The following is a 24,760-nucleotide window of genomic DNA, read 5'->3' on the forward strand; positions in this document are numbered from 1 at the left end:
AAGCGGAGCTACTGTATGATCCGTAAACCCCAAATATCTTTGAATATTATCCCAAAGAATTAAAATCAGAATCTAAGAGACAGTTGCACTCCATGTTCATTACTGATAATACGCAAGGTGTGAAAATAATTTAAGTGTTCATCCATGGATGAATGGATAAAGAAAACTTGTGTACATACAGTGGGACATTATTTAGGCCTAACAATTAAGGAAATTCTACAATATGTGTTCAAGGCCAGCCTGAACTGCATAGTGAGACCCTGTCTCCAAAAAACAAGTGTGGTAAGAACACTTAATGACATTTATTCTTTTAACAAAAACTTATGATACGGTATTGTTAACTATAGCCACAATGTTGAGCAGATAGAGATTAATCATCTTGCACAACTGAAACTTCTCAGCCTCCCAAGTGCTAGGATTACAGGCTTGTGCCACCACGCCCAGCAACACAGAAGTTTGCCTTTCTTCCTAATGCCAAAGAGTGCTAATGCTAAAGAGTCAATCCAGCAAAAATTTATGTATTTAAATACGTGTGTTTATATATGAAAAATAGGATATAATCTTGTCCTTAGGTAACTATAATTTTTATCGAAAGCTAGATTTATGCATAGGAAACAAAATAATTCAAGATTAATATAAGGAAGAGCTCATTTGAATGTTGTAAGGACCAACATTGATGCCTAGACATGGTATGTAATCCTGGCATTATTATTAGACTCCTTCCTGCCTGGTCATCATATTCTTTACCTTCAGTTTTATTCCCATGAAAATGATACTTTTCTACCGAAAGTTTTCTACAGAAAACCTCTCTTTCAAGTGTTTTTCTTGCCCAGAATTCTAACATTTTTATAACCTCATGTACCTTGACATTATCTTCTTGAAAGTGATAAAAAGCACTGTGATCCCAGCACTCAGGAGGCTGAAGCAAAAGGATCGCCACGAGATCAAGGCCAGCCTGAACTAAAGCAAGACCCAGTCTCAAAAAATCGGGGGAGAGGGGTTATTTTTATTATACATGTAGAGATTATAAAACATAGAGAAGAGTAACCTAAGAATTTAACACAAAGTCCTGAACTCTTATTTCCTGGTTTCTAGCACCCCACCTTATTAGCATAGCACCTACCAAGTGATTCTCAATCTTGGCAGTATGTGAGCTCTCAGAACGTACCATACCATTTATCTTGCCTGCATTTTCTTACTTAATTAGTCCGGGCCCTACCTTCAGCGTGAACACCCTTGTTTGTTAAGCCTTCCAGGTGATCTAGTGAATATCAGAACACTGGCCTACAGTGACCAGCCCCCTCTTACTCTGTCCATAAGGGACGATAGCTCAGTAATGTTTTGCAGATTTGAAGGAAAGTCATAGTGTGTATTTGTCACTCTTAGTTTCATACGAAACAGTGTATGAACATACAAACAAGTATAGTAAATCTTGGTTGGGAGGTATATCTTAAACTCTGCGGCACAAGTCTTAATCTCAACAATATTATGTTTTAGATACTGAGTGGACGGTAATAGCTTTCACTCTGTTTTGAGGTCTTGAGAAGTTTCCTGTGTAGCTTTGCACAGTGGCAGTGTCATAGCCAAAGAGGTTTATCTGAGGCGTGATTATTGCTAATAGAAGATTCCTATAAGGACACAAGTAACCTTTGTGTTGAAAACTGTCTCAACAACCTTGTTTTCTTTTTTGTTGTTGTTGTTGTTTTACCGGTACTGGGAATTGAACTCACGACCTCGCCCTTGCCAGGCAAGCGCTGTACCAGTGAGCTAAATCCCCAGCCCCAACCTTGTTTTCTTACAGAGGCTCTTTGTGTGGAAAAGTGGAATTTGAATTATTTTTACTATCACCTCACCTTTTCAGTTACAAGCTGGCTGGGGATTGTGCTCATATGTCACTAGAAGTGTTGAGCACACCTCAATAGTGGGATTTTTCTGTTTTCTGTATGAAAAAAATTTAGTTTGGGACCTGCAGCCTTCAAAAGCAAGCAAGTTGGATATCTTCATTTTTAGTGGTTTTTCTCCTGTTCTACCTTCTATTTTCCCATTTTTATCTTGAAACTCAAAAGGATAATACACAGTTATCTTTGATCCGTAATCTCGGAGGCCAACTAGCATACAACGAGGAACTTGAAGAGACTGTACTTTATTTTATTAGAACTCTTTAAGAAAGTATCTCAGGGAATCTTTATGAAATAATGAAAAAGAGAACCTACATTTAAATCTTTTTCCTCTCCATAGTATCTTTTTCCTCATTTTTATATCCTAGTGTTTCCCCAGTATCCCCTTTGCCCTATTTCCCAGCACTCAGGAGGCTGAGGCAGGAGGATCAGTGTGAGTTCGAGACCAGCCTGGGCTACAAAGTAAGCTCAAGGCCAGCCTGAGTGTCTCAAAAAGAAAAAAAAAGAAAAACAAAAAACTTCGGGTGTCTGGTAGTTTGGCTCAGCAAGAAGAAAAAAGTAAGTTAATGAAGTCTGGAAAGAGTCACTTCGTGTGGTTTTCTTGGTTTTTAGTTAAGGCAGAAGGGTAAACTCAGTTCCTGTTATTCTGCCTTGTCTAGAAGTGGAAGTCAAAGGGATGGAGTTTGATAGCGCTTTCTTTAACATGCCTCTACTGTCCTTAACACTAAGTAAGATACAGAAAGCAGCTCCCTTCCACACCCCAGAAATTACTCACCACATCAGGTACACAGGACATGCTACGGGGACATCTTCAACGCACACTCTTCTGCTTCCTAAGCTAAGTTGGCCGATCTCAGGGGAGTGCATGCTATTTAGGTCACTTGTCACCTGAAGATATATCTGATAAAATGGCAAGTTTGGGGCTAGCCATTCAGAATCTTCGGCAGTAACGAAAACCATGGATTTTAAAAAATTAGAAAACCATAAAATTTACTTGGGGGATGAAAACTACAAAAATCTAAACAGAATAATGCAGAAGCAGAAAGGGATAACTTAGAAGCTTGCTCCCCTTTAAAAACTTTTTTTTGTTATCTTAATATCTCCTTCATACAAATCCTTGCCTTGTATTTTTCAAAGCAGTCCAAGCCAATCAAAAATTAGCAAGAATGCGAGGGCTGGAAGTGTGATGCAATAGTAGAGGGTTGCCTAGCATGTACAAGGCCCTTCCTTCCATCCTCAGCACAGGGAACAGTTAGCAGGGGTATGAAGGAGAAAGAAACTGAAGCTGATAGAAAAAATCCGTCCTTTTTTTAAAAAAAAAAAAAAAAATCGTGTGTTTTTATGTTGAAGGGGAAAAGTATAAAGATTTGCCACCACAGAAGGTTTGCTACTTTGCTTTTCTCAGCGAATTAGCGTTCAAAATACAAAGTATAGCCACGTATGGTGGTTCACTCCTGTAATCACAGCACTCGGAAGGCTGACGCAGGAGAATTACAAGTTCAAGACCAGCCTGAGCTATATAGTGGAGACCCTGTCTCAAAAAAAAAAAAAAAATATATATATATATATATAAAATATTATCAAAGGGTTTTAAAGGTTCTTTTTAATGTAACAATACGTTACAGGTACATTAAAACAATATGCAGAGGAAAACAAGACATGGGAAAGTGACAAGCCTAATAAAGGTTTATACAAAACATTTTCATCACTTCAGTATTTTTTAGAGTGGTAACAGTAAGAGTACAGTCATTCCTCGAAATTATTCGCATGGGAGCTGGGTGTGTTGGCACATGCCTGTAATCCAAGCACTTAAGAAGCTGAGGCCGGGGGATTGCTGCTAGCTTGAGGCCGGCTGGGGCTACATAACAAGACCCTATGTTAATAACAAACAAAAACCAAGTCTGCTCACTTGGTTAATCTGTTATCACCTGGAGAAATGTTCAACCTAAGCAGCAATCCAAGAATGAGAATTAAAGCAATTTTAACATAAAAGAGGAAGACAAAGCTCTGTTGTGTGTAGAAGGTTAGACATCATTACTTGCAAGGCATATCAACCCCATTTTTCTACTGATCAATTGAAAATATTTAACAAAACATGAAATTGCTGTACTTTTTTATTCTATCTCTAAAAGTTCGCCCACAAGGATAATCTACCCCTAAAATTTAAGCTGCTGCAAAACAACTTATAATAGTGTTATTGAGGGGCTGAGGATTTAGCTCAGCGGCACAGCGCCTGCCCAGCAAGCGCAAGGTCGTGAGTTCGATCCCTGGTACCAGGCCGGGGGGGGGGGGACAAATAGTGTTATTCATAGCAGAACAACCCCCCAAAAAAGTAAGGCTGGGAGTGTGACTCAGTACAAAGGCCCTGGGTTCAATCCCCAGTACTGCCCTTCACCCCGCAAAAAAAATGCAGGAGAAGTAGGAAGTAACCTTGCAGTATTTTTAACTTTCCTATTTATTTTCTCTGCTAGGCTGATGAAGTAAGCTTAAATTTTTTACTTGTTATAGACGGTGACTCACATAGAGACCAGTGAGTTTCAGAATGGTCTGTGTTAACTGCTTCTGCATCTTTGATTCAGAAGGATAAATGTGTGGTAGTAGCTTGACTTCTTGGCACACTTTGCCAGCTATACAGAAGTTTTCAAACACATCATCTTCAGTAGTTACTAGAAGCTGTAGTGTATATAGAATTTCAAATAAATTTGTTGTTTATCTTGTAGGGGTGTTGTTTTTGTTTTTTTTTTGTTTGTTGTTTTTGGTTTTTTGAGATAAGTTCTTGCTGTATAGTTCAGGCTGCCCTTGAACTTATGTAATGCAGGCTGGCCTTGAACTCACTGGGATCCTCCTTCTTCTGCCCCTGGCCGGTGTGCTGGGGTTCCAGGCGGCTTGCAGGCATGCACCACCGTGCCCGGCCCTTTATCTGGTGTTTGAACAGCCTTACTGAGATACAGCTCACCCACCAGGGCTGCCGCTGTAGGTGAGCACTTGCCTTCCTGGGAGCAAGGCCTTGAGTTTGATCCCCAGCACCTAAAAAAAAATCCCATACCACAGAATTCACCCACTTAAAGGATATGATTCAGTGATTTTAAATATATTTACAGATATTTGCAGCTATCACCACAGTCAGTTTTAAAACAGTTTCAAAAAGAAATTGAGATTCGATGCGATCCAGGTATTAACAGATGAATGGAAAAACAAAATATAGTATATGCATACAATAGAATATTATTTAGCCTTAAAAATGAAGGAAAGCCTGACATGTGGTATAGTCAGACGAACCTGGAAGACAGTGTGCTGTGTGAGCTAAGCCAGACACAAAACTCTGATTCCACTTATATGAGGCACCTAGAGTAATCAGATTCATGCACAAAGTAGATATTTGCCTGTAGCTAGGGGAGGAATGGAAAAGAAGGCTATCAACCCTCTGCCCTTCCACTGCTCCCACCATCCCTCCAACCCTAAGCAACCACTGATGACTTTCTGCATCTGGATTTCTGTTCTAGACTTCCCATAGACATGGAATCACAGTGTGTACAGTGTTTGTGAGGTTGGTTACACTCAGCGTAATGTTTTCACTGTCATCTGTATTGCAGCATGCATGCATACTGCATTCCTTCTTTTTTTTTTTTTTTTTTTTTTTTCCAGTACCGGGAATCGAACTCACGACCTTGCACTTGCCAGGCGGGTGCTGTGCCGCTGAGCTAAATCCCCAGCCCCTGCATTCCTTCTTATAACTGATTTCATACCATACTTTAGTTGTCTCTTTATCAATTAATAGACATTTGGATTATTCCCACTTTCAGCCACTATAAATACTACTGCCATAAGCACTAATGTGCAAGTTTTTGTGTGGACCAAAAGTTTTTGTTTCTCCTGAGTGTCTACCTACACGGAATCACTGGTCATACAGTAACTGTGTTTAATGGTTGGAGGGACTGTCATACTTAAGGAGCACTTTCAAAGGACTGCACCATTTGACATGTCCATAAGCAGCGTACCTTCACCCCAGCATTTGTTAATTTCCTTGCTTTTGTTAACAACAATCTCAGTTGTTACAGCTTTTGTTTTCATTTCTCCGATGGCTAATGTTGAATGTCTTTTCACGTGCTTACTGCTCTTTCGTGTATCTTCCTTGGAGAACTGTTTATTCAGATCCTTTTCCCAATGTAATTGCTATCTTTTTGTTATCAAGATGTAAGAATTGTAGTTTGTTTGTTTTTGTTTTGTTTTTTAGATAGGGTCTCACTATGTAGACCAGGCTGGCCTTTAACTGATTATGTATCCCAGGCTGGCCTCAAACTTGTGGCAGTCCTCTTGCCTCAGCCTCCTGAGTGCTAGGATTATAGGCATGTGCCACCACACCAGGTGTAAGAGTTCCTACATATCTTGATACAAGTCCTTTATCAAATTATATGACTTGCAAATATTTTCTCCCATTTTATAAGCTCTTTTCACTTTTTGTTTTATTTTGTTTTGTTCTGATCTTTTTGAGACAAGGTCTCACTATGCAATTCAGGCTGGCCTCAAGCTCACTTTGTAGACCAGGCTGACTTCAAACTTGCAACGATCCTCCTGTCTCAGCCTCCCAAATGCTGAGATTACAGGTGTGCGCCACCACTCCTAGCGTATCTCTTCATTTTGTTGGCGTTGTCCTTCAAAATACAAGATTTTTAAGTTTGATGAAATCAGATTTTTTTTTTTGTCACTTGTGACTTTGGAATCATACGGAATAATTCTTTATTGAAGCCATAATTAGAGAGACTAATGTACATATTTACTTCTATGAATTTTAGAGTTTTAGCTCTGACATTTAGGTCTTTGGTACACTTTGAGTTGATTTTTTTTTTTTTTAATATAAAATGTGGGGTTAGTATCCAGTGTATTTCCTTTTGCATATGGGTAGGTAGTTATCCTAGAATAATTGGTTGAAAACTATTCTTTACTTTTTGAATGGTGTTTGTGTTCTTGTCAAAAATCAGATGATTATCTTTGGGTGGGTTTATTTTTGGATTCTCAATTCTATTCTATTACCTTATTTATTCTAACTCCATACCACTTGTCGTAATGAAGTTTTGATATCTGGAGGTTTTGAGACCTCTAACTTAGTGTTTTTATTAAGATTGTTTTGGCTGTTGTGAATCCTTTATAATTCCTTACAAATGTTACAGTCAGCTAGTCAGTTTCTACAAAGAAGTCAACTAAGATTTTGATGGTGATTACATTGAATCTATATATTAATTTGGAATATTGTGATAACTAGTTAGGTCTTTCATTCAATAAATATGAAATATTTTCCAATTATTTAGATCTTCTTTAATTACTTTCAACAATGTTTTGTGGTTTTGGGGGTATATAATTTGACACTACTTTTGTTAAATTTATTTTCAGTTGGCTTTTTCTTATAATTTCTCTCCCTGTTGATATTCTGTATTAGTATGACATTGTCATCATGCCTTTTTTACTTCTTTAATTGTGATCTTGAACTTTTTTTTTTTTTTTGAGACAAGGTCTTGCTGCATAGTTCAGGCTGCGCCTAACTATATAGCCCAGGCTGGCCTTGAACTTGAGCAGTCCTCCTGTCACAGCCTCCCAAACACTGGGATTACAGGTGTGTGCCACCATGCCCAGCTTGAACGTTTTTTTTTTTAATCCAAGATTAAAGTTCTGTCTCATGGGCAGCTTTTATTCCTTGATCTTTTTCCAGTGTATGTGCTATACTTACCTATTTCCTTGAATGTTTAATTGGACATATTAGATAGTAAATTGTAACATCAGTAGGTACTGGACTGCCTCTCCCCCCACCTTGTGGTACTGTTGTTTGTGTATGTTTAGTGAATTGACTGGATTTCCTGCCCTAGTCCCCAGTACTGCCTAATTCATTAATTTGCTCTACAACCTAATCCAGTCAAATTCTAGCTCCTCGGAAGGAGTAGTTTCTGAGGTTGGTGCTTGTTTAATTTACCTTGGTCCCCTCCTGCAAAGTGGGGGTGTTTACCCAAATCTCGAATCTGTACCCAGTCAACTTCATCACAATCTCTGTTCTTGAGTAGTCCCTATGTGTGTGCATTGGTAGTGTAGTGATGAGCATAGCTGCCTTCCAGTCCCTGTTTAAATGAACACAGTTCCTTTAGGATAAGAATAGGTGGTCTTGGCTGGGGATTTAGCTCAATGGCACAGCACCTGCCCGGTAAGCAGAAGGTCGTGAGTTCAATTCCCGGTCCCGGGAGGGGGGAAAGGTGGTCTTATATTTACTGTGTCTCCCCCTAGCAAAACGTCGGACCCAGGGCTCTGGAGCTAGGAGTGAGAATAATAGCAAGCTTCTGTCAGAGTGATGCCCCTTCTAAGAACTGAGCTCTTAGTTCAGGGTAAAGGGACTTCAGCCTGTGTCTTCTCAGCTTTATCTCTGGCAAGAGTCAGAGCTAGAATGATCAGGCCCCAGTATCCTCATGTGTCACACCCAAGACTGAGTTTCGGTCTACAAGCCTGGAGAGTGTGGAACCCGTACCTGTTGACCCCCCTTGCCCTGGAGCATTGGCAACAAGCTCTGGAAACAGTGAGAAATGCTCAGTCCTGCTGCTCTGGGCAGGAGAGCTGTCCCTGCTTTGAGAGACCCTTGTGGCTTGGGCTACAGCAGTCTGGAGTGTGATCTCCGCCTCACCAAGCTAGAAAGGTATAACAGGGAACAGTTCAACTCCAGTACAACGTTCTTTTTTTCCTCCTCAAGTTTTATAAATATTCTTAAACAGATGTTTTTATTGCTTTTTTTATCCTTAGGACCATTTCCAGAGGTTTTGAATGGTTGGGTTTGTTTGTTTTTTCGTTTGTTTGTTTTTGTACCAGGAATCGAACTCAGGACCTTGTGCTTGCCAGCAAGCACTTGTGCCACTGAGCTACATCCCCGGACCTAATGGTTGGTTTTTAATTACCAGTTTCGCTGGGATGCTCATCAACAGGACTCATCATGTCACACAGTCTCTAACTGGTGAAAATATTACTCAGAATTTATGAAATGGTACATTCTGGCATCCTTTGTCGGGTTTTTGTTCTTTGTTGTTCTATTTTTTGGGGGGAGGGGTTGTCTTTTTGAGACAGGGTCTCACTATGCAGTTGATGCTGGCCTTGAACTCACTTTGTAGCCCAGGCTGGCCTCAAACTCACAGCGATCCTTGTGTCTCAGCCCTCCAAGTGCTGGGATTTCAGCTGTATACCACCATGCCTGGCTGTTATTTTTATTAATTGACCATATGGTGTTAGATTTAATATTGTGTTATCCTTATTACAAAAATACATAAAATGAAAGTCTTCTTGTCTTGAAGAAAGTTTGGGAGGTAGAAAACTATTTTCTTCCAGAAATACCAAGGCTAGCTATTCATGTCCGACCCTCAGACAAAATGAAGATTTGTAGATTATCAGTATAAATATCTCCAGACAGTCATGCTCTGACATCGGCTAAAGATTTCTAAAGCTGGGTGGTGGCGCAAACCTTCAGTGCCAGTACTCGGGAGGCTGAGGAAGGAGGATTGTTGCAAGTTCGAGACCAGCCTGGGCTACAAAGTGAGCTCAAGGCCAGCCTGAACTGCATAGTGAGACCCTGTCTCAAAAAGACAAAACAAAACAAAAAAAAACAAAGTGAAGAGAACTTATCTATTTTATCTTCTAGTAAATTGTTTTACTGTTTAGTTCTTCGATCCATTTTTATTTTAGTTCAGTACATAGTTGCGCATATTTCGTTTTGTTTTGTTTTTTTTTTTTTTCTCCAGTACCAGGAACCGAACTCACGACCTTGCGCTTGCCAGGCAAGCGCTTTGCCGCTGAGCTAAATCCCCAGCAGTTGCGCATATTTCTAGCCAGTTTTCCTAGCACCACTTGCTAGGCAGGTTATCTTTCCTCCAAAGTAAGTTTTTGGTGCTTTTATGAAAGATCAGGTGGCCGAATGTGCTTCAGGTTGTTTCTACATCTTCTATTCCGTCCCAGTGATCCACATGTCTGTTTTGTGCCAGCACCATGCTGTCCTTTATCACTATAGCTTTAGAATAAAACTAGAAATCCAAGGTTGTGATGCCTCCACAGTCCAGTTGTTTTGCTCGTTGCCCAGGGTTGCTTTTGCTTTTCTGGCTTTCTTCTGGTTCCATATGAATTTTAGGATCCTCTTTAGTTCTGTGAGGAATATTGGTGTTTTGATTGGGATTGCAGTAAACCTGTGTATCAGTTTTGGAAGTATGACCATTTGAGAGTGTTGGTTCTACCTATCCAGGCACAAGGGATATCGTTCCTTCCTTTCTTCTTTTTTAAGGAGGAAAGGTTTGTTTACCTCACAGGGTATAGAGATTTCAGTCCATAGTCAGCTGGCTCCAAGGCGGGGAGGCATGGCAGAGGGGCATCACGGAGCAGAAACAGTCCATGGCAGCCAGAAGGTAGCAAAGCAAGCAAGGGCATCTTTGCATATTTTGAGCCTCTTCAATCTCTCTTTTTTAGAGTACAATAGTTTTGTTTAGAGGTCTTTCACTTCCTTAGGTTAATTCTTAAGTACTTAATATTTTTGATGGTATTTTGAAGGGTATTGTTTTCTTTGTGGATTCACTATTGGCACACAGAAACATTATTGACTATGGTGTATTAATTCTGTATCCTGTTACATTGCTGAGTTTGCTTACTAATTCTAAGAGTCTTGTTGTGGAATTCTTCAGGTCTTCTGTATAAAGGATTATGTTGTGTGCAAATAAGGACTAGTTTGTCATAGGGATAATTTGACTAAGTTCTTTCCTATATTAATCCCTTCAATTTCTCTTTTCTCATTGCTCTAGCTGTTTCGAGAACTTTGTTAAACACAAGTGGTGATAGCAGCAGACATCTTTGTCTTGTTTCTGATTTTAGAGGGAAAACTTTCAGCTTTTCTCCATTTAGTTACTTGTTTATTTTGTCTATTTGAGACAGGATTTTACTATGCAGTTCAGGCTGGCCTTGAATTTACTTTGTAGACCAGGCTGGCCTTGAACTCACAGTGATCCTGCTCCCTCAGCCTCCTGAGTCCTGGGATTACAGGCGTGTGCCACCACTCTCAGCCTTTTCTACCTTTAATGTGATGTTGGCAGTAGGTTCATCATAAATGGCTTTTACGAGATTGAGAGAGAAGGTCTTCCTGAACAGATGTTGGATTTTGTTAAAGGCTTTCTCTGCATCTGTTGAGATTATCGTATGATTTTTGTCCTGGCTTCTACTTACGTGTTGTATCAACATTTATTGATTTGCTTATATTGGGCCATTTTTGCATCTTTGGAAGGAAGCCTTCTTGCTCATGTAGCCAGGCTGGTCTCGAACTTGCACTGGTCCTCCTGCCTCAGCCTCCTGAGTGCTGGGATCACAGGTGTGCGCCACCACACCTGGCAAGACTTAGTATGTTACTTTTTAAAATCTGCTGCTTGCCAGGCATGGTTGGCGCACACCTATAATCCCAGCACACTGAGGCAGGAGGATTGCTGCAAGTCAAGGTCCTGGGCTATAAAGTGAACCCAAAGCCAGCCCGAACTACACAGTGAGACCCTGTGTCAAAAAACAAACAAGAAAAAAAACAATTCTGAAACCTGATTTTGAGTCATTTACCATAAACTGTTTTAGCAGTTTGCAATTTAGTAATGTGGGATACATTATGCAGTTCAACAGCATGAAAATTCTCTTCCTTTTTCTGGGTGGCTTCCTGCTACCTGTATGACTCAGAGTTTGAGTAACATATGCTTAATGAACAAGATCGGGGTAAGAAGGGCCACATGACCCAAGGGAGCTATTCACATGAATTAGAAGAAAGCCTAAAAACTTTCCACCCTGTGAGAAACTTGCTCTTCTTCTCAGTATTGACACATGTTTTTTAAGCTATACTATTTCCACAGGTAACTAATAATTATATACAGTCTAGAGCCAGGCATGGTGGCACACACCTGTAAGCCCAGCACTCAAGAGGCTGAAGCAGGAGGATCACTGCAAGTTCAAGGCCAGCTTGGGCTCCCTAGTGAGTTCAAGGACAGCCTGAACTACATAGTGAGACCCTGTCTCAAACAGAATAAAAACCAAACAAAAAAACTGTTTATTGTCTAACTATGATTAACACCAGATTGAGAAAGTACTACTTTCACATGTGGTCCCCAAGTCACTTTTTATGAATCTTCTCTTCGTAGTTCTTTATTTTTCTCTTTTATTGAACTGCACAGAGCTACTGTCACTAAAAAAAAGAAGAAACTGATGATCTTTACTTAATTAGGAAATTTGTCTGTCTAAATTACAGAATTGTTTGTTAACGTTTTACTATGATATTGTATGTATGTGTGCTGCTAAGGATGTTAAACCCAAGGCCTCAAAAATGCTAAACATGTGCTGTATCACTGAGCTCCACCTCCAGCCCCTGGACACGTTTAACATACGTAAATATGAACAGAAGTGTGCTGCACCCTGCTTGCCAGGCTTAACTGTAGCTATCATCAGCTAATGACTGACTGACCTATTGTCATCTAAATTTCTGCCACTCGCCCTCCCGTGTTATCTTGAAATAAATTTCCAGGTATCATGTTATTTCATATGTAAGTGTTTCAAGTTTGTGTTTGGCTGGTTGGAGAGCGTAGTTTTATTTTTGATCCTGCCCAGCCTTCAAAATGTTGGGATTACAGGCAGGTGCCACCGTGCCTGGATTTCATGTATAACCGTTTCCATATAGGTTTCTTTAAAGCCCTAAAGATTTTTTTTTTTAAGACATACATAACCATAATATCATTTCATGTCTTTAAAAAAATTTCCAACTAATTCCTAATTTCCTTAATTCCTTAACTAAAACACATCTACCTCACAAATGTTGCTCATGTCCTCAAACATTGTCTTACAGTCTCTCGTGGTCTGGACGTGACTGAGTGTATCATCTGGTGTCCTTCACGTCCTCCTGTATTCTCTGTAATTCATTCAGTAGTAGGACCTACGTAGTACTTTTAATATAATTATATGACGTGCAAGTGCCAAAACATTGTTAACTGATTAAGAAATACTGCTTTTCTAAAAGCTCTCAGTAGACGACTAAAAAAAACTAATGAACCTTTAGATGTAAATCAAATTTGCTGATCATTTACAGCTTGTATAGTGCTGTAACTTTACACTGCTATTCTAAAAGAATTTGCCTACAAGAAAGTTTTAGAGAAATTGTGACAAATCCTTATTAAGTAAGGTTAGGTCCCAAACACTTAAAAAAATACAGGAGTAACTTATTATACTAACTGTCCCCTTTTTTCAGTTTTTATACTAAAATGTTTGAACATGTTTGTTGGTGCCTTCATTCTTAGTACATTTTCCGGGACATATTTATGTGAGTCTGATCAGTGAGAAATTCTGTGTTCTCTGCAGCCTTCTGGTGGGGGTAGAACTCAGGGCCACTAGTGCAGTGCAGGGGCTGTAGGGCTGTACACTGAGCTACAGGCCGGCCCCAAAGTGCAGTCCTTCTTACTTTGTGAAACGAATGACTTAGTTTTCTTCTTTTTAAAATAATTATTGGAGTGATACAAAAGACATTTGGAATGATTTGAACAGTGTTTTTTCATTATTTAGAGAGTACTTTGTTAGTTTCTATAATCAAACCCATGTAGGTAAGAGCAGTTTAATGTTCTCCTGATTTTTCAGTGCTATGGTCAGAAAGCAAATTTTGCTCAATAATTACTTCTAATTCACAAAGAGATCGTTTTGACCTTTCCCACCTCCCAACTTGAGAAATCCGTTTGTTTAGACAGCCTTGTGGGGCGGCTAGTTCAGAGAGCCCCGGGAGCGCCGCGTCTCACCGCGCTGTTTGTGCTCACTTCTCCCCGCAGCTCCGCGGTGGGTTACCTGCAGCACCCAGGATCGGAAGTGCAGTTCCCCCGAGCTCCTTCACCGTGCGGTTCTCAGCAGCTTCAAGGCCACCAGTGTGCGGGTACGGATAGATCGCGCAAAACCAGGTCATGGCTTGCCCGTTTGAGACAGCTCAGTTATTTTCGTGGGTATCTCCACAAGAAGATTCTGAACGTGTAATGAGAGACGCATGCTCAGGACACTGAAGGTGTCCCGCTGAGCCCGGCGTGGTGTGGACAGTCGCGCCTTCCTCCCTGCCGCCGCTACTCTGCTCCTCCCCGCCCCCTCGTGCGCCCGGGGCCTTCTCCAGGCCTTCCTCTCACCGCTCCGCCGTGTGCACACTCCAGCCTGCCTGCCCTAGCTTCAGCCCCTGCTTTCTGCCAGCCCCTCCCAAGTCTTACTTCTGCCGAGAAGTCCACACGGCCAGATCCCTACTGAATGTCCCTACCCAGCTGTGTCAGAGGCACATCAGACTAGTTACTTCCCACCTCTGTGTGCGTCTCGTACCTCACCCTCCGCCAACAGACCGAATGGAGAATTTCAAATCGGGGGGCTGTGGATTTAGCTCAGCGGCACAGCGCCTGCCTGCAAGCGCAAGCTCATGAGTTCGAGTCCTGGTCAGGTTGGGGGGGAATTTCAAATTGTACTTAGACCTCTTCTGTCCTTCCCTGTCACGCTGGTGCAGGTGCCAGTTCCCCAGACCTGATGGCCTGCCTCCCTTCCCCACTGTACCAGACAGTCCACAGTGCTCTTACCTCATCTGCAGTAATCTCTTAAAAGTCTGCTTCATGCCTTTCTCACCCCCAACTTTTCATCCTCCCCAAAACACATACACATAACACATACACACACGCATGCACAATTTCAGAAGTTACTGTCCTGAGGTCTTGCGTCATTTCTCTGACAGAATTCCCACTAAATTCCCTGCAAACCAAACCCCTGAATGTATACGTTTGCTCAAGTCACACAGAACTTCGTTTTTGTAGTGCAGTATACTATTCCATCCCGAAAATACTTCTGCCACCTGTTCTGTTTGCCAAAGTCCTTCTCATTCATAAATGCATCTCAGAAAACTACCTGTTTGACAAAGGCTTCTTCCAGACTTTAAGAAAATTCATTCTTCCTCTGTGCTTCTGTCAAATCTTATACAAACCTCTAGTAAATAATACCAAGTGTTACTCTAATGATTTTTTTTTAATATATATAAACTCCTGAGAAGTAAGCAATTCTCAGTAAATGACTATAGTGGGCCACCTTGGCTGAGGAGAATTTCCAGATACCTGTGTGCAGCCGGCCAGCTCTTCCGTGGTTGGCCGTGCTAGTCAAGTTGTTTCTATATCTGGGGGGCCAGAAACCACCTTGATTCACGGCACGGCACCGGCTGAGGTGGTGGAGGCAGGGCCCGGGTCTGCCGCACCCACCCGTGCTTACTGGAAGAGGAAGCGCACGTGCACGGACGCAGTGCTAGTACACGACGCAGATGCCTCAGAAAAGACACGGTCATCGCTTACTTCTGCTGCACAGTTAGCAGTGTTTTAGCACACTTACGGTCCTTACAAATGTGTAAATAAAGCCAGCCGGAGAAGACTTCCTAGCCTCCTTTTTCTGATGAAAAGATAAGATAAAGAGGGGAAATAATATTCCCAGGGTTAGAGGACATTTCAGTGACTAAAATTATCCCCTCTGGCCCCCATATCCCAAACTTTTAATTCCCTGTCTATAAAGGTGAGTTTTTACTGCATGCATATATTTCTGTAGGATAGTGAGTGTTCACAATTTTTTAAATTTAGAACGACACCTATTTACAATTCATTTAAAAGATGAAAGATCTTTGTAGATTATGCACGTTGCGTGTTCTCTGCGAGGTCCTGCCAGAAGTGTCTGGCGTGCAATGAATAACTATAGGGCTACTGTTTTTAGAGATGTTTAGGCCTAAACAGTTCACTTTAACATCTTTTAAAACACAGTGCTTGTAATATAATATACTAAAGCTTAAAAATTCTGAAGTGTCTAGCAGTAAAATTTTATTCACAAATGTTATATTACTGCTGTTACCCTAGTGTTCAGAGATGCCAGCTAGTTACTGAAATACGTTGATTGCAGTATCCTGATTATTTTGGTTTGCAGCTGTGCCGCCAGCGCCACCTGGTGGAGGAATGGTGATGATGCAGCTCAGTGTACCAAACAATCCACAGTCTGGTGCCCACTCACCCCCTCAGTGGAAACAAAATAAATACTACTGTGACCACCAGAGAGGGCAGAAGTGTGTCGAATTTAGCAATGTAGACAATATTGTCCAGGTAAGATGCTTTTGTTCATTATCGTTTTTGTTTTGTCTTTTTGAGACAGAGTCTCACTATGCACTTCAGTCTGGCCTTGAACTCACTTATGTATCCCAGGCTGACCTCAACGCACAAGGATCCTCCTGTCTCAGCCTTGCGAGTGCAGGGATTACAGGCGAGCGCCACCACACCCAGCTGTTCATTATCGTTTCGAAGCTTTACTTTCGCATCGCATAAGATCAACACTAAACTTGTTCTTGACACTAAATTTGAAATCCTATCAAGTACATAAAGAAGTTTGAACAATCTCTGTATCCAGATGTTTGTTTCAATAATAAATATTACTTGCCACTTTCTCTTATCTTCAAAAAGAATTTAACTTAAAAATCAAAAAACATGTGGGAGTGCAGCTCAGTGGTCGAATACTTCACCTAAAATGTACAAGGCCCTGGGGTCCATCCCCAGCACAGAAAAAGAAATCAGAAAATAAAAAGTTTCGTGAAGAAAAAGAATCAAGCACTTGTGCTACCTTTTCCATAGGAACTATATTTAGTGTGACCAGATAATTAGAAATCTAGCCGGGCGTAGTGGCGCACGCCTGTAATCCCAGCACTCGGGAGGCTGAGACAGGAGAATCGTTGTGAGTTTGAGGCCTGCCTGGGCTACACAGTGAGCTCAAGGCCAGCCTGAACCACACAGCAAGACCCTGTCTCAAAAAGATGAAAAAAAAGAAATCTACGTCTTAGAATAGTTAATAAGTGCAGAAACAATGATCGAAAATCATTCTGCAACTTTGTTAAAAATAATGGATCAAGGAAAAATCATCAGGAGATAGTCAAAAACAGTGGCATAAGTGACTGCCTGGCAAGCGCAAGGTCCTGAGTTCAATTTCCGGTACCAAAAAAAAAACTTTTCAGTGTACTTGACAAAGTCACAGCAAAATAAAAAGAGCAGACTTCATCTGTGGATCACAAACTATACATGTCCAATGGCCATTACAAAGATAAAAGACAAAATACTTTATAAAATTGGGAAAGTTCAGGAAAGTATTTGTTACGTTGGCAAACCTAGTTACAAGCTGTCTTATATACCTTTGATGGTAATATCAGTTGGAACTATCTTTTTGGAATGCAGTTTGGTGATTTTTTTCAAAATCCAGGAAGTGTAAGCCTTTGTTCCACAAATCTATTTCTGAAATCATTCTGTAAAAACTTTGGAACAAGGGTTTTGGGTCTATAGCTAAGTGGTAGAGCACTTGCCTCCTAGCATGCAGGCCCCCTAGATTCACCCCCAGCACATCCACAAAAAATTTTGGAACAAGCTTATAAAAATATATGTATACAATATACATACAAGCCAGGTGTGATGGTACAGTACTTACAAAGGTTAACTGATTAAATAAATAACTGCCACATAGGAAAATACCCTTCCATGTATATACTGAAAATAATAACATACACCAGAAAGTAGTTTTTTTTTTTTTTTGGTTTTTTGGATTTTTGGATTTTTTCCAGTACCAGGAATCAAACTCACGACCTTGCACTTTCCAGGCAGGTGCTGTGCCACTGAGCTAAATCCCCAGCCCCAGAAGGTAGTTTTTAAATACTGTTCTCCACTAAAAGAAACAAGAGCCCCTTAGAGAAATAACTGTTGCTAAGCCTAGACCATCTGGCTGTACCCAAAAGGAAGAGCTGGAAAAATGTTGGGGATATGACAAAGACAAAATATCGGGCTTGGGCCCGGGGTATAGCTCAGCAGCATAAGCGCCTGCCTGGCAAGCACAAGGTCCTAAGTTCGATTCCCAGTACCAAAAAAAAAAATGGGTCTTCAAAGTTTGGGGCATAAAAGAATAATAGAAAAGACAGCCCACTCAATAAAATGAGTCCATACTGATGTAAATGAATAAATGGAAGAGAACAGTGACACTTTCATACAGAAAAATGTGAGGTGGTAAACTGCAGAGTTCGAGTTAGAACATCACCAGAAAACTGCCAAGCAGGAATCATCGCTAAATGCTAAAACGAGTGGTGAAAGAAAGTTCGATGCAGACTAGGATATTTTTGAAGTGTCTTCCCACGCCAATATCTTGTACTCTAACTAATTTAAAGATAACAATACCAGTGCTCGCTTCAGCAGCACATATAAAAAATAAATAAAAATAAAGATAATAGTACCCAGTGTATTAACCATTGTTACCCTCGTATCATCTTGTCTTGAAATTTTTTTTTCTTTAAATTAAAATTTTAAAAAATAATAACTCCAAGGATAAAGTTTTTTAAAAGTGTCTTCTCATGAGATAATTCAAACTACAGAGGAAAAATTAGCAGCTTAAGGTGGAGTCACTTGGCAGATAACCACCTGAATCAAGAGATGGAGTCAGATGTCACCAGGACTGTGGGAATAGATAACAGTCAGGTTCCTTTGACATGGTACACAGAGAAAGACCCAAAATCACCTCTGGTATTTCTTCTCAGAACAAATAATGCTAATATTTTATGAGGCTACAACAGACAAATCCAAACTGGGGACATTGTACAAAATAGCTTATCCACAAAAATTAAACAGCCATGGCAACTAAATGCAGTCTTTGAGCTAGGCATGGTGGCGCACGCCTGTAATCCCACAGCACTTGGGAGGCTGAGGCAGGAGGATCGTTGTGAGTTCAAGACCAGCCTGAACTGCATAGCGAGACTCTGTCTCAAAGACCCTCCAAAAAATAATAAATAAATATATAAATTTTTAAAAGAATGCATATGTACAAAAACAGTGTCAGGGGCTGGGGATTTAGCTCAGTGGCACAGCGCCTGCCTGGCAAGCATGAGGTCTTGAGTTTGATTTCCGGTACCAGGGGGTGGGGGGGAACAGTGTCAGTGTTTATCTTTGGGAGTGGCTATTACATATTTCTGTAAGGTTTGAATTTTTTATAACAAGCGCATATATTAAGGAAGAATTAAAAGTTTTGTTGGGGGCTGGGGATATATAGCTCAGCAGCAAAAGCACTTGCCTGGCAAGCGCAACGTCATGAGTTTTATTCCCAATACCAAAAAAAAAAGTTTTGTTGGACTAAGGATATAACTCAATGGTAGAGTACTTGCCTAGCATGCACGGGCCCTAGGTTCAATCCTCCACATAGCAAAAGTATTTCTTTGTCCAAAAGAAAATTTGCTAGCCGGCGTGGTGGTGCACACCTGTAATGCCAGCACTCAGAAGGCTGAGGCAGGAAGGTCGTTGCAAGTTCAAGACCAGCCTGGGCTACAAAGTGAGCTCTAGGCCAGTCTGAACTTCACTGCGAGACCCTGTCTCAAAAAGACAAAAAGAAAAAAGAAGATGTGCAAAAACCCTGCCCATAAGCTGACCTTTTGTTTCAATGTATTGCGATTGCAGCACAGCCCTCAACTCAGCAGTCCCATTGTTTCACCAGCTCAGTCACCGACACCAGCTCAGCTCTCCACCCTGAAAACCATCCGTCCCTCTGGACCACCACTTTCCATCATGCCCCAGTTTTCTAGAACTTTCGTCACCGGGCAGGGTAAGTCTGGAGGAAGCTCGGCACAGCCTCGGAGAATTGTCAGACATCCATTCCCAGTCACTTAGCAGTTTATCTTGACACTACTGCCTTTCAGTTTTGCACAAAAGTACATTTTACCACATACTATCCCGACCTTAATGTTTTATTGTTAATACTGTTAGTTCAGTGTGTATAATCCATTCTGCGAGTTTATTCCAGAGTTTATTCAACAAACATTTATTGAGGGCATACTGTGCTTCTGGTTTATAAAAAGATGGAAAAGTCTTTACTGTCACTGTCCCTCAGTCTACTTGTGAGGTACAGACATGCATGCAGATGATTATAAGCTAATATGGAAAATCTTCATTTTACTTCCTGGGATTTACCGTAAGGCTGATGGACATAGTTTATTCTATAGCAAAAAAAAAATTAAAGCAACTTAAATGTCCATCGATGGGGAATATAGCCATAGCCATACAAAGAATACTGTGCAGCTGTTTAAAAATCATGCTTTAAAGAACTGTTAAGTTGGGGAAATAGGGGCCAGGGATATAGCTCAGTGGCACAAGCACTGCCTATCAAGCACAAGGTCCTGAGTTCGATTCCTGGTACCAAAAAAAAAAAAGGTTGGGGAAATAGTCATAATATGGTTAGTGATTTTGAAAAACAAGTTAAACAGACATTTCAGAAGAAAAGATATACAAGAGCCCTAGGAAAGGTACTAAGCATTGCTAACCATTAGGAAAATTAAAACCAGACTGAGGTATCACGTCAGACCCACTGCAGTCACTATAGTCAAAGACTGACAAGAGCGGGCAAAGAGAATCTAAAATTCTTACGTATTGGTAGTGGGAAGATAAAATAACAAAACCATGCCGGGAAAAAATTTGGTAGCTTCTCATTAGACAGTTAATCAGTTGTCATATAACTTAGCAGTTCGTCTTCTCAGTGAAAGAAAAATGGAAGCATGTCTAGACAGGGCTGTACAAGAACGTGTATAATAACCTTATTTCACTGTGCCCCACACGGGACATGACCTGAGTGTCTGTCAACTGGAGACAGACTATAAATAGTCTGTAAATGTAAATTTTCACTTAGAGAGAAGTGAAGAATATCTAGAACATAAATATTGGTTATAACTATAAAAATACCTGTGGGAAGTTCCAGGTCGCCAGCAGCTCGCCGTGATCTCGTAGTGGTCAGTACTCTGTGTGGGCCGCAGCAAAAATATATGTGGGAGATGAATGGAGAGCAGAGGGGCAGAGTTAGGCCGAGCTCTTTCCCCCGCTTAAATGTACGTTCTTAATCGTCATAAAAGGGTGTGGATTTCAGCATCTCAAGCGGATGTTAACCATTAGTTATTTTGGTGGATTTTATATGGGATATTAGAATTTAGTATCATAACAGATTCTTTTGTTCTTCCATTTTGTATATTTCACTTTCATCTGCTTTTTTACATTTGTTTACTTTTTAACTAGATAATACATTCACAGCGTTCAAAAAACAACACATATTTCTAAGAGTATACAGAATTTTCCTCCGTCTTGTCCCCCATCCACCAGATTCCTGTCCCTCACCTTCTTCGCAATCACTATTACTAGGGCTGGGGATACAGCTCAGCGGCACAGCACCTGTCTGGCAAGTGCAAGGTCCTGAGTTTGATTCCTGATACAAAAAAAAAAGACCTGCAGCCTACGTAATCACAATGAGTAGTCCTAACCCTTTCAGAAGCTCGCTGTATGTAGCTCTCTAAGGGCCATGTACAAGTTTTTCGTTTTTATAAAATATAAATTACCAACACAAGTTGGATTCTGCCAAACTTGTTTTCCTTGTTTTTGAACAATTTAGAAAACTCTGGGAAGTACATTATAACTGAGGAGAGAAAACTGTATTTTATTGACTTCCAGGAGATGCCAGGTACCCATTACTTGGCCAGCCACTGCAGTACAGCCCTCCTGCTGTTATGCACGGACACATTCCAAGCCAACAGGTACGAAGGCAGTTCTCTGACCTCATTTTGTCACAGGACACCATAGTTCCATGGCTGAGGGTGGGAAGGCACCAGCTTGGCCCTGCCTGAAGTGAGCCGTGTTGCCCATGCTGGCTGCTTTATGCCCCATCGAGAGCAGATCAAGCCGGGCGTGGTGACACATGCCTGTAATCCCAGCACGCGGGAGGCTGAGGCAGGAGGGTCGTTGTGAATTCGGGGCCAGCCTGGGCTACAACATGAGCTCAGGCCAGCCCGAACTGCAAAGCAAGACCCTGTCTCAAAAGACAAAAAAAAAAAGCAGATCAAAGGAGACAGCAGTAGCTGTCTGGCTGAGAAGTGACTCCCTCATGCCACAGAAAGATGGGGGTGAGTGAGGGTGACAGCACCCTGCTTGTGAAGGACAGTCAGCAGGTGACTGACCATAGCAAGGACAGAAGCTCCATTCCACAGAGTACACTCCAGAAGACCTAGGATTGCTCTATTTCTGCTGAAGTACAAAGCTCAAAGAACATTCAGGTGTTAAGTGTTTAGCCATTGCAAACACATTTTTCAGCATTTTAAAACTCATTTCCCAGGGGCTGGGGGTTTAGCTCAGCGGCACAGCGCCTGCCTGGCAAGCACAAGGTCGTGAGTTTGATTCCTGGTACCGGAAGAAAAACAAAAATAAAAAACCACCAACAAATAAAACTCATTTCCCAAATATTTGTGGATTTCCAGGGTCAGTCTGGCAGCAGACACGGAAACCGAGGAAGGAGGCAAGCTAAGAAAGCCGCATCCACGGACCTTGGAGCAGGAGAAGCAGGTATGTCTGTCCCCAGACGCAGCTAGATGCGAGCCTGCAGATGGGATTCTCTTTGCCGATACGCCACGCCGTGCCAGTGGCTTTCCGCTTCGTGTTGTCCTGCAGAACGGCCCAGGAAGCTACGCCGTCTCCAGGTGCCGGTTCTTGACCAGGCTCCTTCACCTCTGTTTCAGACGTGAGACTTTGAACAGTAGGGTGCAGGTGGCTGTAGGAGCCGTGAAAGGGCTTGGAGGAAAGGAGGGGCGTGAGGAAATGAGCTGCACAGCCTCTCTTCCTGAGAAGAGGGTGCCCTTAATCCCCGGGACACAGCCTGAGTGGGCGCGCTGCCCCTGTGAAGTCCCTCCACGCTCACACTTCTCACTTCTGTTCGGCAGCCTTGGGTGCCCGGGGCCAGCGCTGTCTTTGACAGCGTAACAAAAACCTTGGCCCAAGATCACCTAGCTTAGAGAAGCTGCTTTACCTGTGCGTCTGTCCGTGAAGGTGGCACCACTCCGCACTCCTTGCCCGAGTTGTGAGGAGCAGTGATTTAAAAGCTGACCATAACAGTTAAAATGTTGTGGTTTTGTAATATTTTCACAAAAGCCTGTTTTGTTTCTCGTACTCTATTTGGGTCTGCATATTTTTTACCCAACTTTTTCGGCAACAGTGGTGTGTTAACTCTGCACTCTTTCCCTCCTAGTCGCTGGGAAAGTCTTGGAAATTACTGAACTACCAGATGGAATAACGCGCGTGGAAGCCGAGAAACTTTTTGGGGAACTCTTCAAAATTGGCGCCAAGATCCGATGGCTCCGGGACCCCCAGTCGCAGCCCCAGCTGCGTCGCCACGCCCTCTGCTGTGGCGGCGGGGACAGCACTGTCAACCCTGAGCGCTCTAAACCCAGTGACTTGGCCTCCACGTACACTGTCCTAGCCACATTCCCCTCCATTTCAGCTGCACAAAATGCACTGAAGAAACAAATTAACTCGGTTAACAAGTTTAAGCTGAGAACAAGCAAGAAGCACTATGACTTTCACATTCTGGAAAGGGCAAGTTCTCAGTAACACAGCCACCTTGGGACCCTGTACCTCTGTGATCGTCCTGCCCTCTCCCTTCTCTGATTGGCTTGGCGTTTGGAGCTCCTGTTAACATTTAGAGACTCCTAGGATGTGTGGTCATGGCGTTAGAGCTGTTGGAAAAAGGCCAGTGATCCAGCAAAGGGGAAAAAGAGATACACGTTTTACCCTACTGATTATAGGAATCCACCAGAATGATACAGAATCAGCAGCTTTTTCTGAGGAAATGCTGCTCAAATGCCTCCTAACTTTTATAGTTATTTTGTTTTATAGTTCTGAATTCTTGTATCAGATCCAAAGCTCTATTGTACAGCAAATTATTCTTCAAAATTACTATAACCAGTTTCAACCTGTATTTCTTTTTGCAGCCGGCACAGTGTGAGCCAACTTAGGGTTTGAGGGGGAGAGTGCAGGCGTGGGGTAACCGAGTCAGAAACCGCGTACCATTCTTCTGGAGCGCTGAGGGCACTAAAAGCCCACAAGTAGAAGATGACTTCCCCTGAATCTCTAAACATAGAAGCGTTTTCCAGAAAATACAGAACTCCCCCATAGGGTCCTTTCCTTACTCATTTAGGTAGTATGAACGTTACGTGTGAAGTAAATTATGTTCTTAATGCTCTTAATGAACCACTTAAATTCAGAGGGGAATAGGAATCATCCAAGCCAGGAAAACACGCTCACTGTTTCTAAGCGTCCCGCCAATAACTCATTGCCACTTATTTGAATTCCCCTCCTTGTGGATTTCTTGTCACCTAACGAAATACATTTGACGAGTGCTGGAGACTTCTTAAGTGGTTTAGAATTGTTTCCATTGTTTGCAGATTACTGGACATCCAAGATTCATTGCACTTACGAACAAAGAACCTTCTTTTCAATTTCTGTGTAATTTGCAAGGCTGTACAATGTGTACTGATGCAAGCCTTTTTCAGTTCAAGAGAATAAATGTTTACAAATTTAGGCCTATTTTGTCTTGCGTTTTCATGAAAAACACCTTTGTAATCAGCAACTAGCATAGTACATTACGTGCGGTTAAACGGTTTGTTTTCGTCTTGCATATTTCACACCAATCGTCCAGCTGAACTCAAGTGAATCCTAGATACCTTTCCCCATTGTCAGCCAACCAGAGTGAGTCATCCTGCTGGAAAATGTACGAGGTGCAGCCTGAGAGCTGCAGCTTCCCTTTAGTGTGACTTGCCTCGGGCCGGACTGTGCTGCTGTGAAACAAGAACACTGAGGGTTCTGGCTCTGGTGCAGACTTGCACTGCAGCGCATTTGCAGTCTCCCATGGTCCTAATCGATGCCAGGACTCCCTGCAAACTGGCATGCATGAATGTTGTATTTCTGAGGTCAGAGTTAGAGCTGCCTAAGAACCTC

The 24,760-nt window shown here is 41.8% G+C and overlaps 1 protein-coding gene across 9 annotated transcripts in view; it reads left to right on the forward strand.

Annotated features, from left to right (window-relative positions):
- R3hdm1 (R3H domain containing 1) overlaps positions 1–24,349 on the forward strand; it is a 167,802-nt gene extending 143,453 nt beyond the window's left edge. For all 9 annotated transcript variants that reach the window (XM_013517471.1, XM_013517474.1, XM_013517476.1 and 6 more), the window contains 6 exons: positions 13,733–13,833; positions 15,879–16,051; positions 19,418–19,562; positions 21,449–21,531; positions 22,249–22,333; positions 23,013–24,349. In XM_013517471.1, coding sequence (XP_013372925.1) covers positions 13,733–13,833; positions 15,879–16,051; positions 19,418–19,562; positions 21,449–21,531; positions 22,249–22,333; positions 23,013–23,374 — 949 coding nt within the window. In that variant the 3' untranslated portion in view covers positions 23,375–24,349. The remainder of the gene's footprint in view (positions 1–13,732; positions 13,834–15,878; positions 16,052–19,417; positions 19,563–21,448; positions 21,532–22,248; positions 22,334–23,012) is intronic.
- The last annotated feature ends 411 nt before the right edge of the window (positions 24,350–24,760 follow it).

Source organism: Chinchilla lanigera, unplaced genomic scaffold, assembly GCF_000276665.1.
Source record: "Chinchilla lanigera isolate Chin_1 unplaced genomic scaffold, ChiLan1.0 scaffold00039, whole genome shotgun sequence".
Lineage (NCBI taxonomy): Eukaryota > Metazoa > Chordata > Mammalia > Rodentia > Chinchillidae > Chinchilla > Chinchilla lanigera.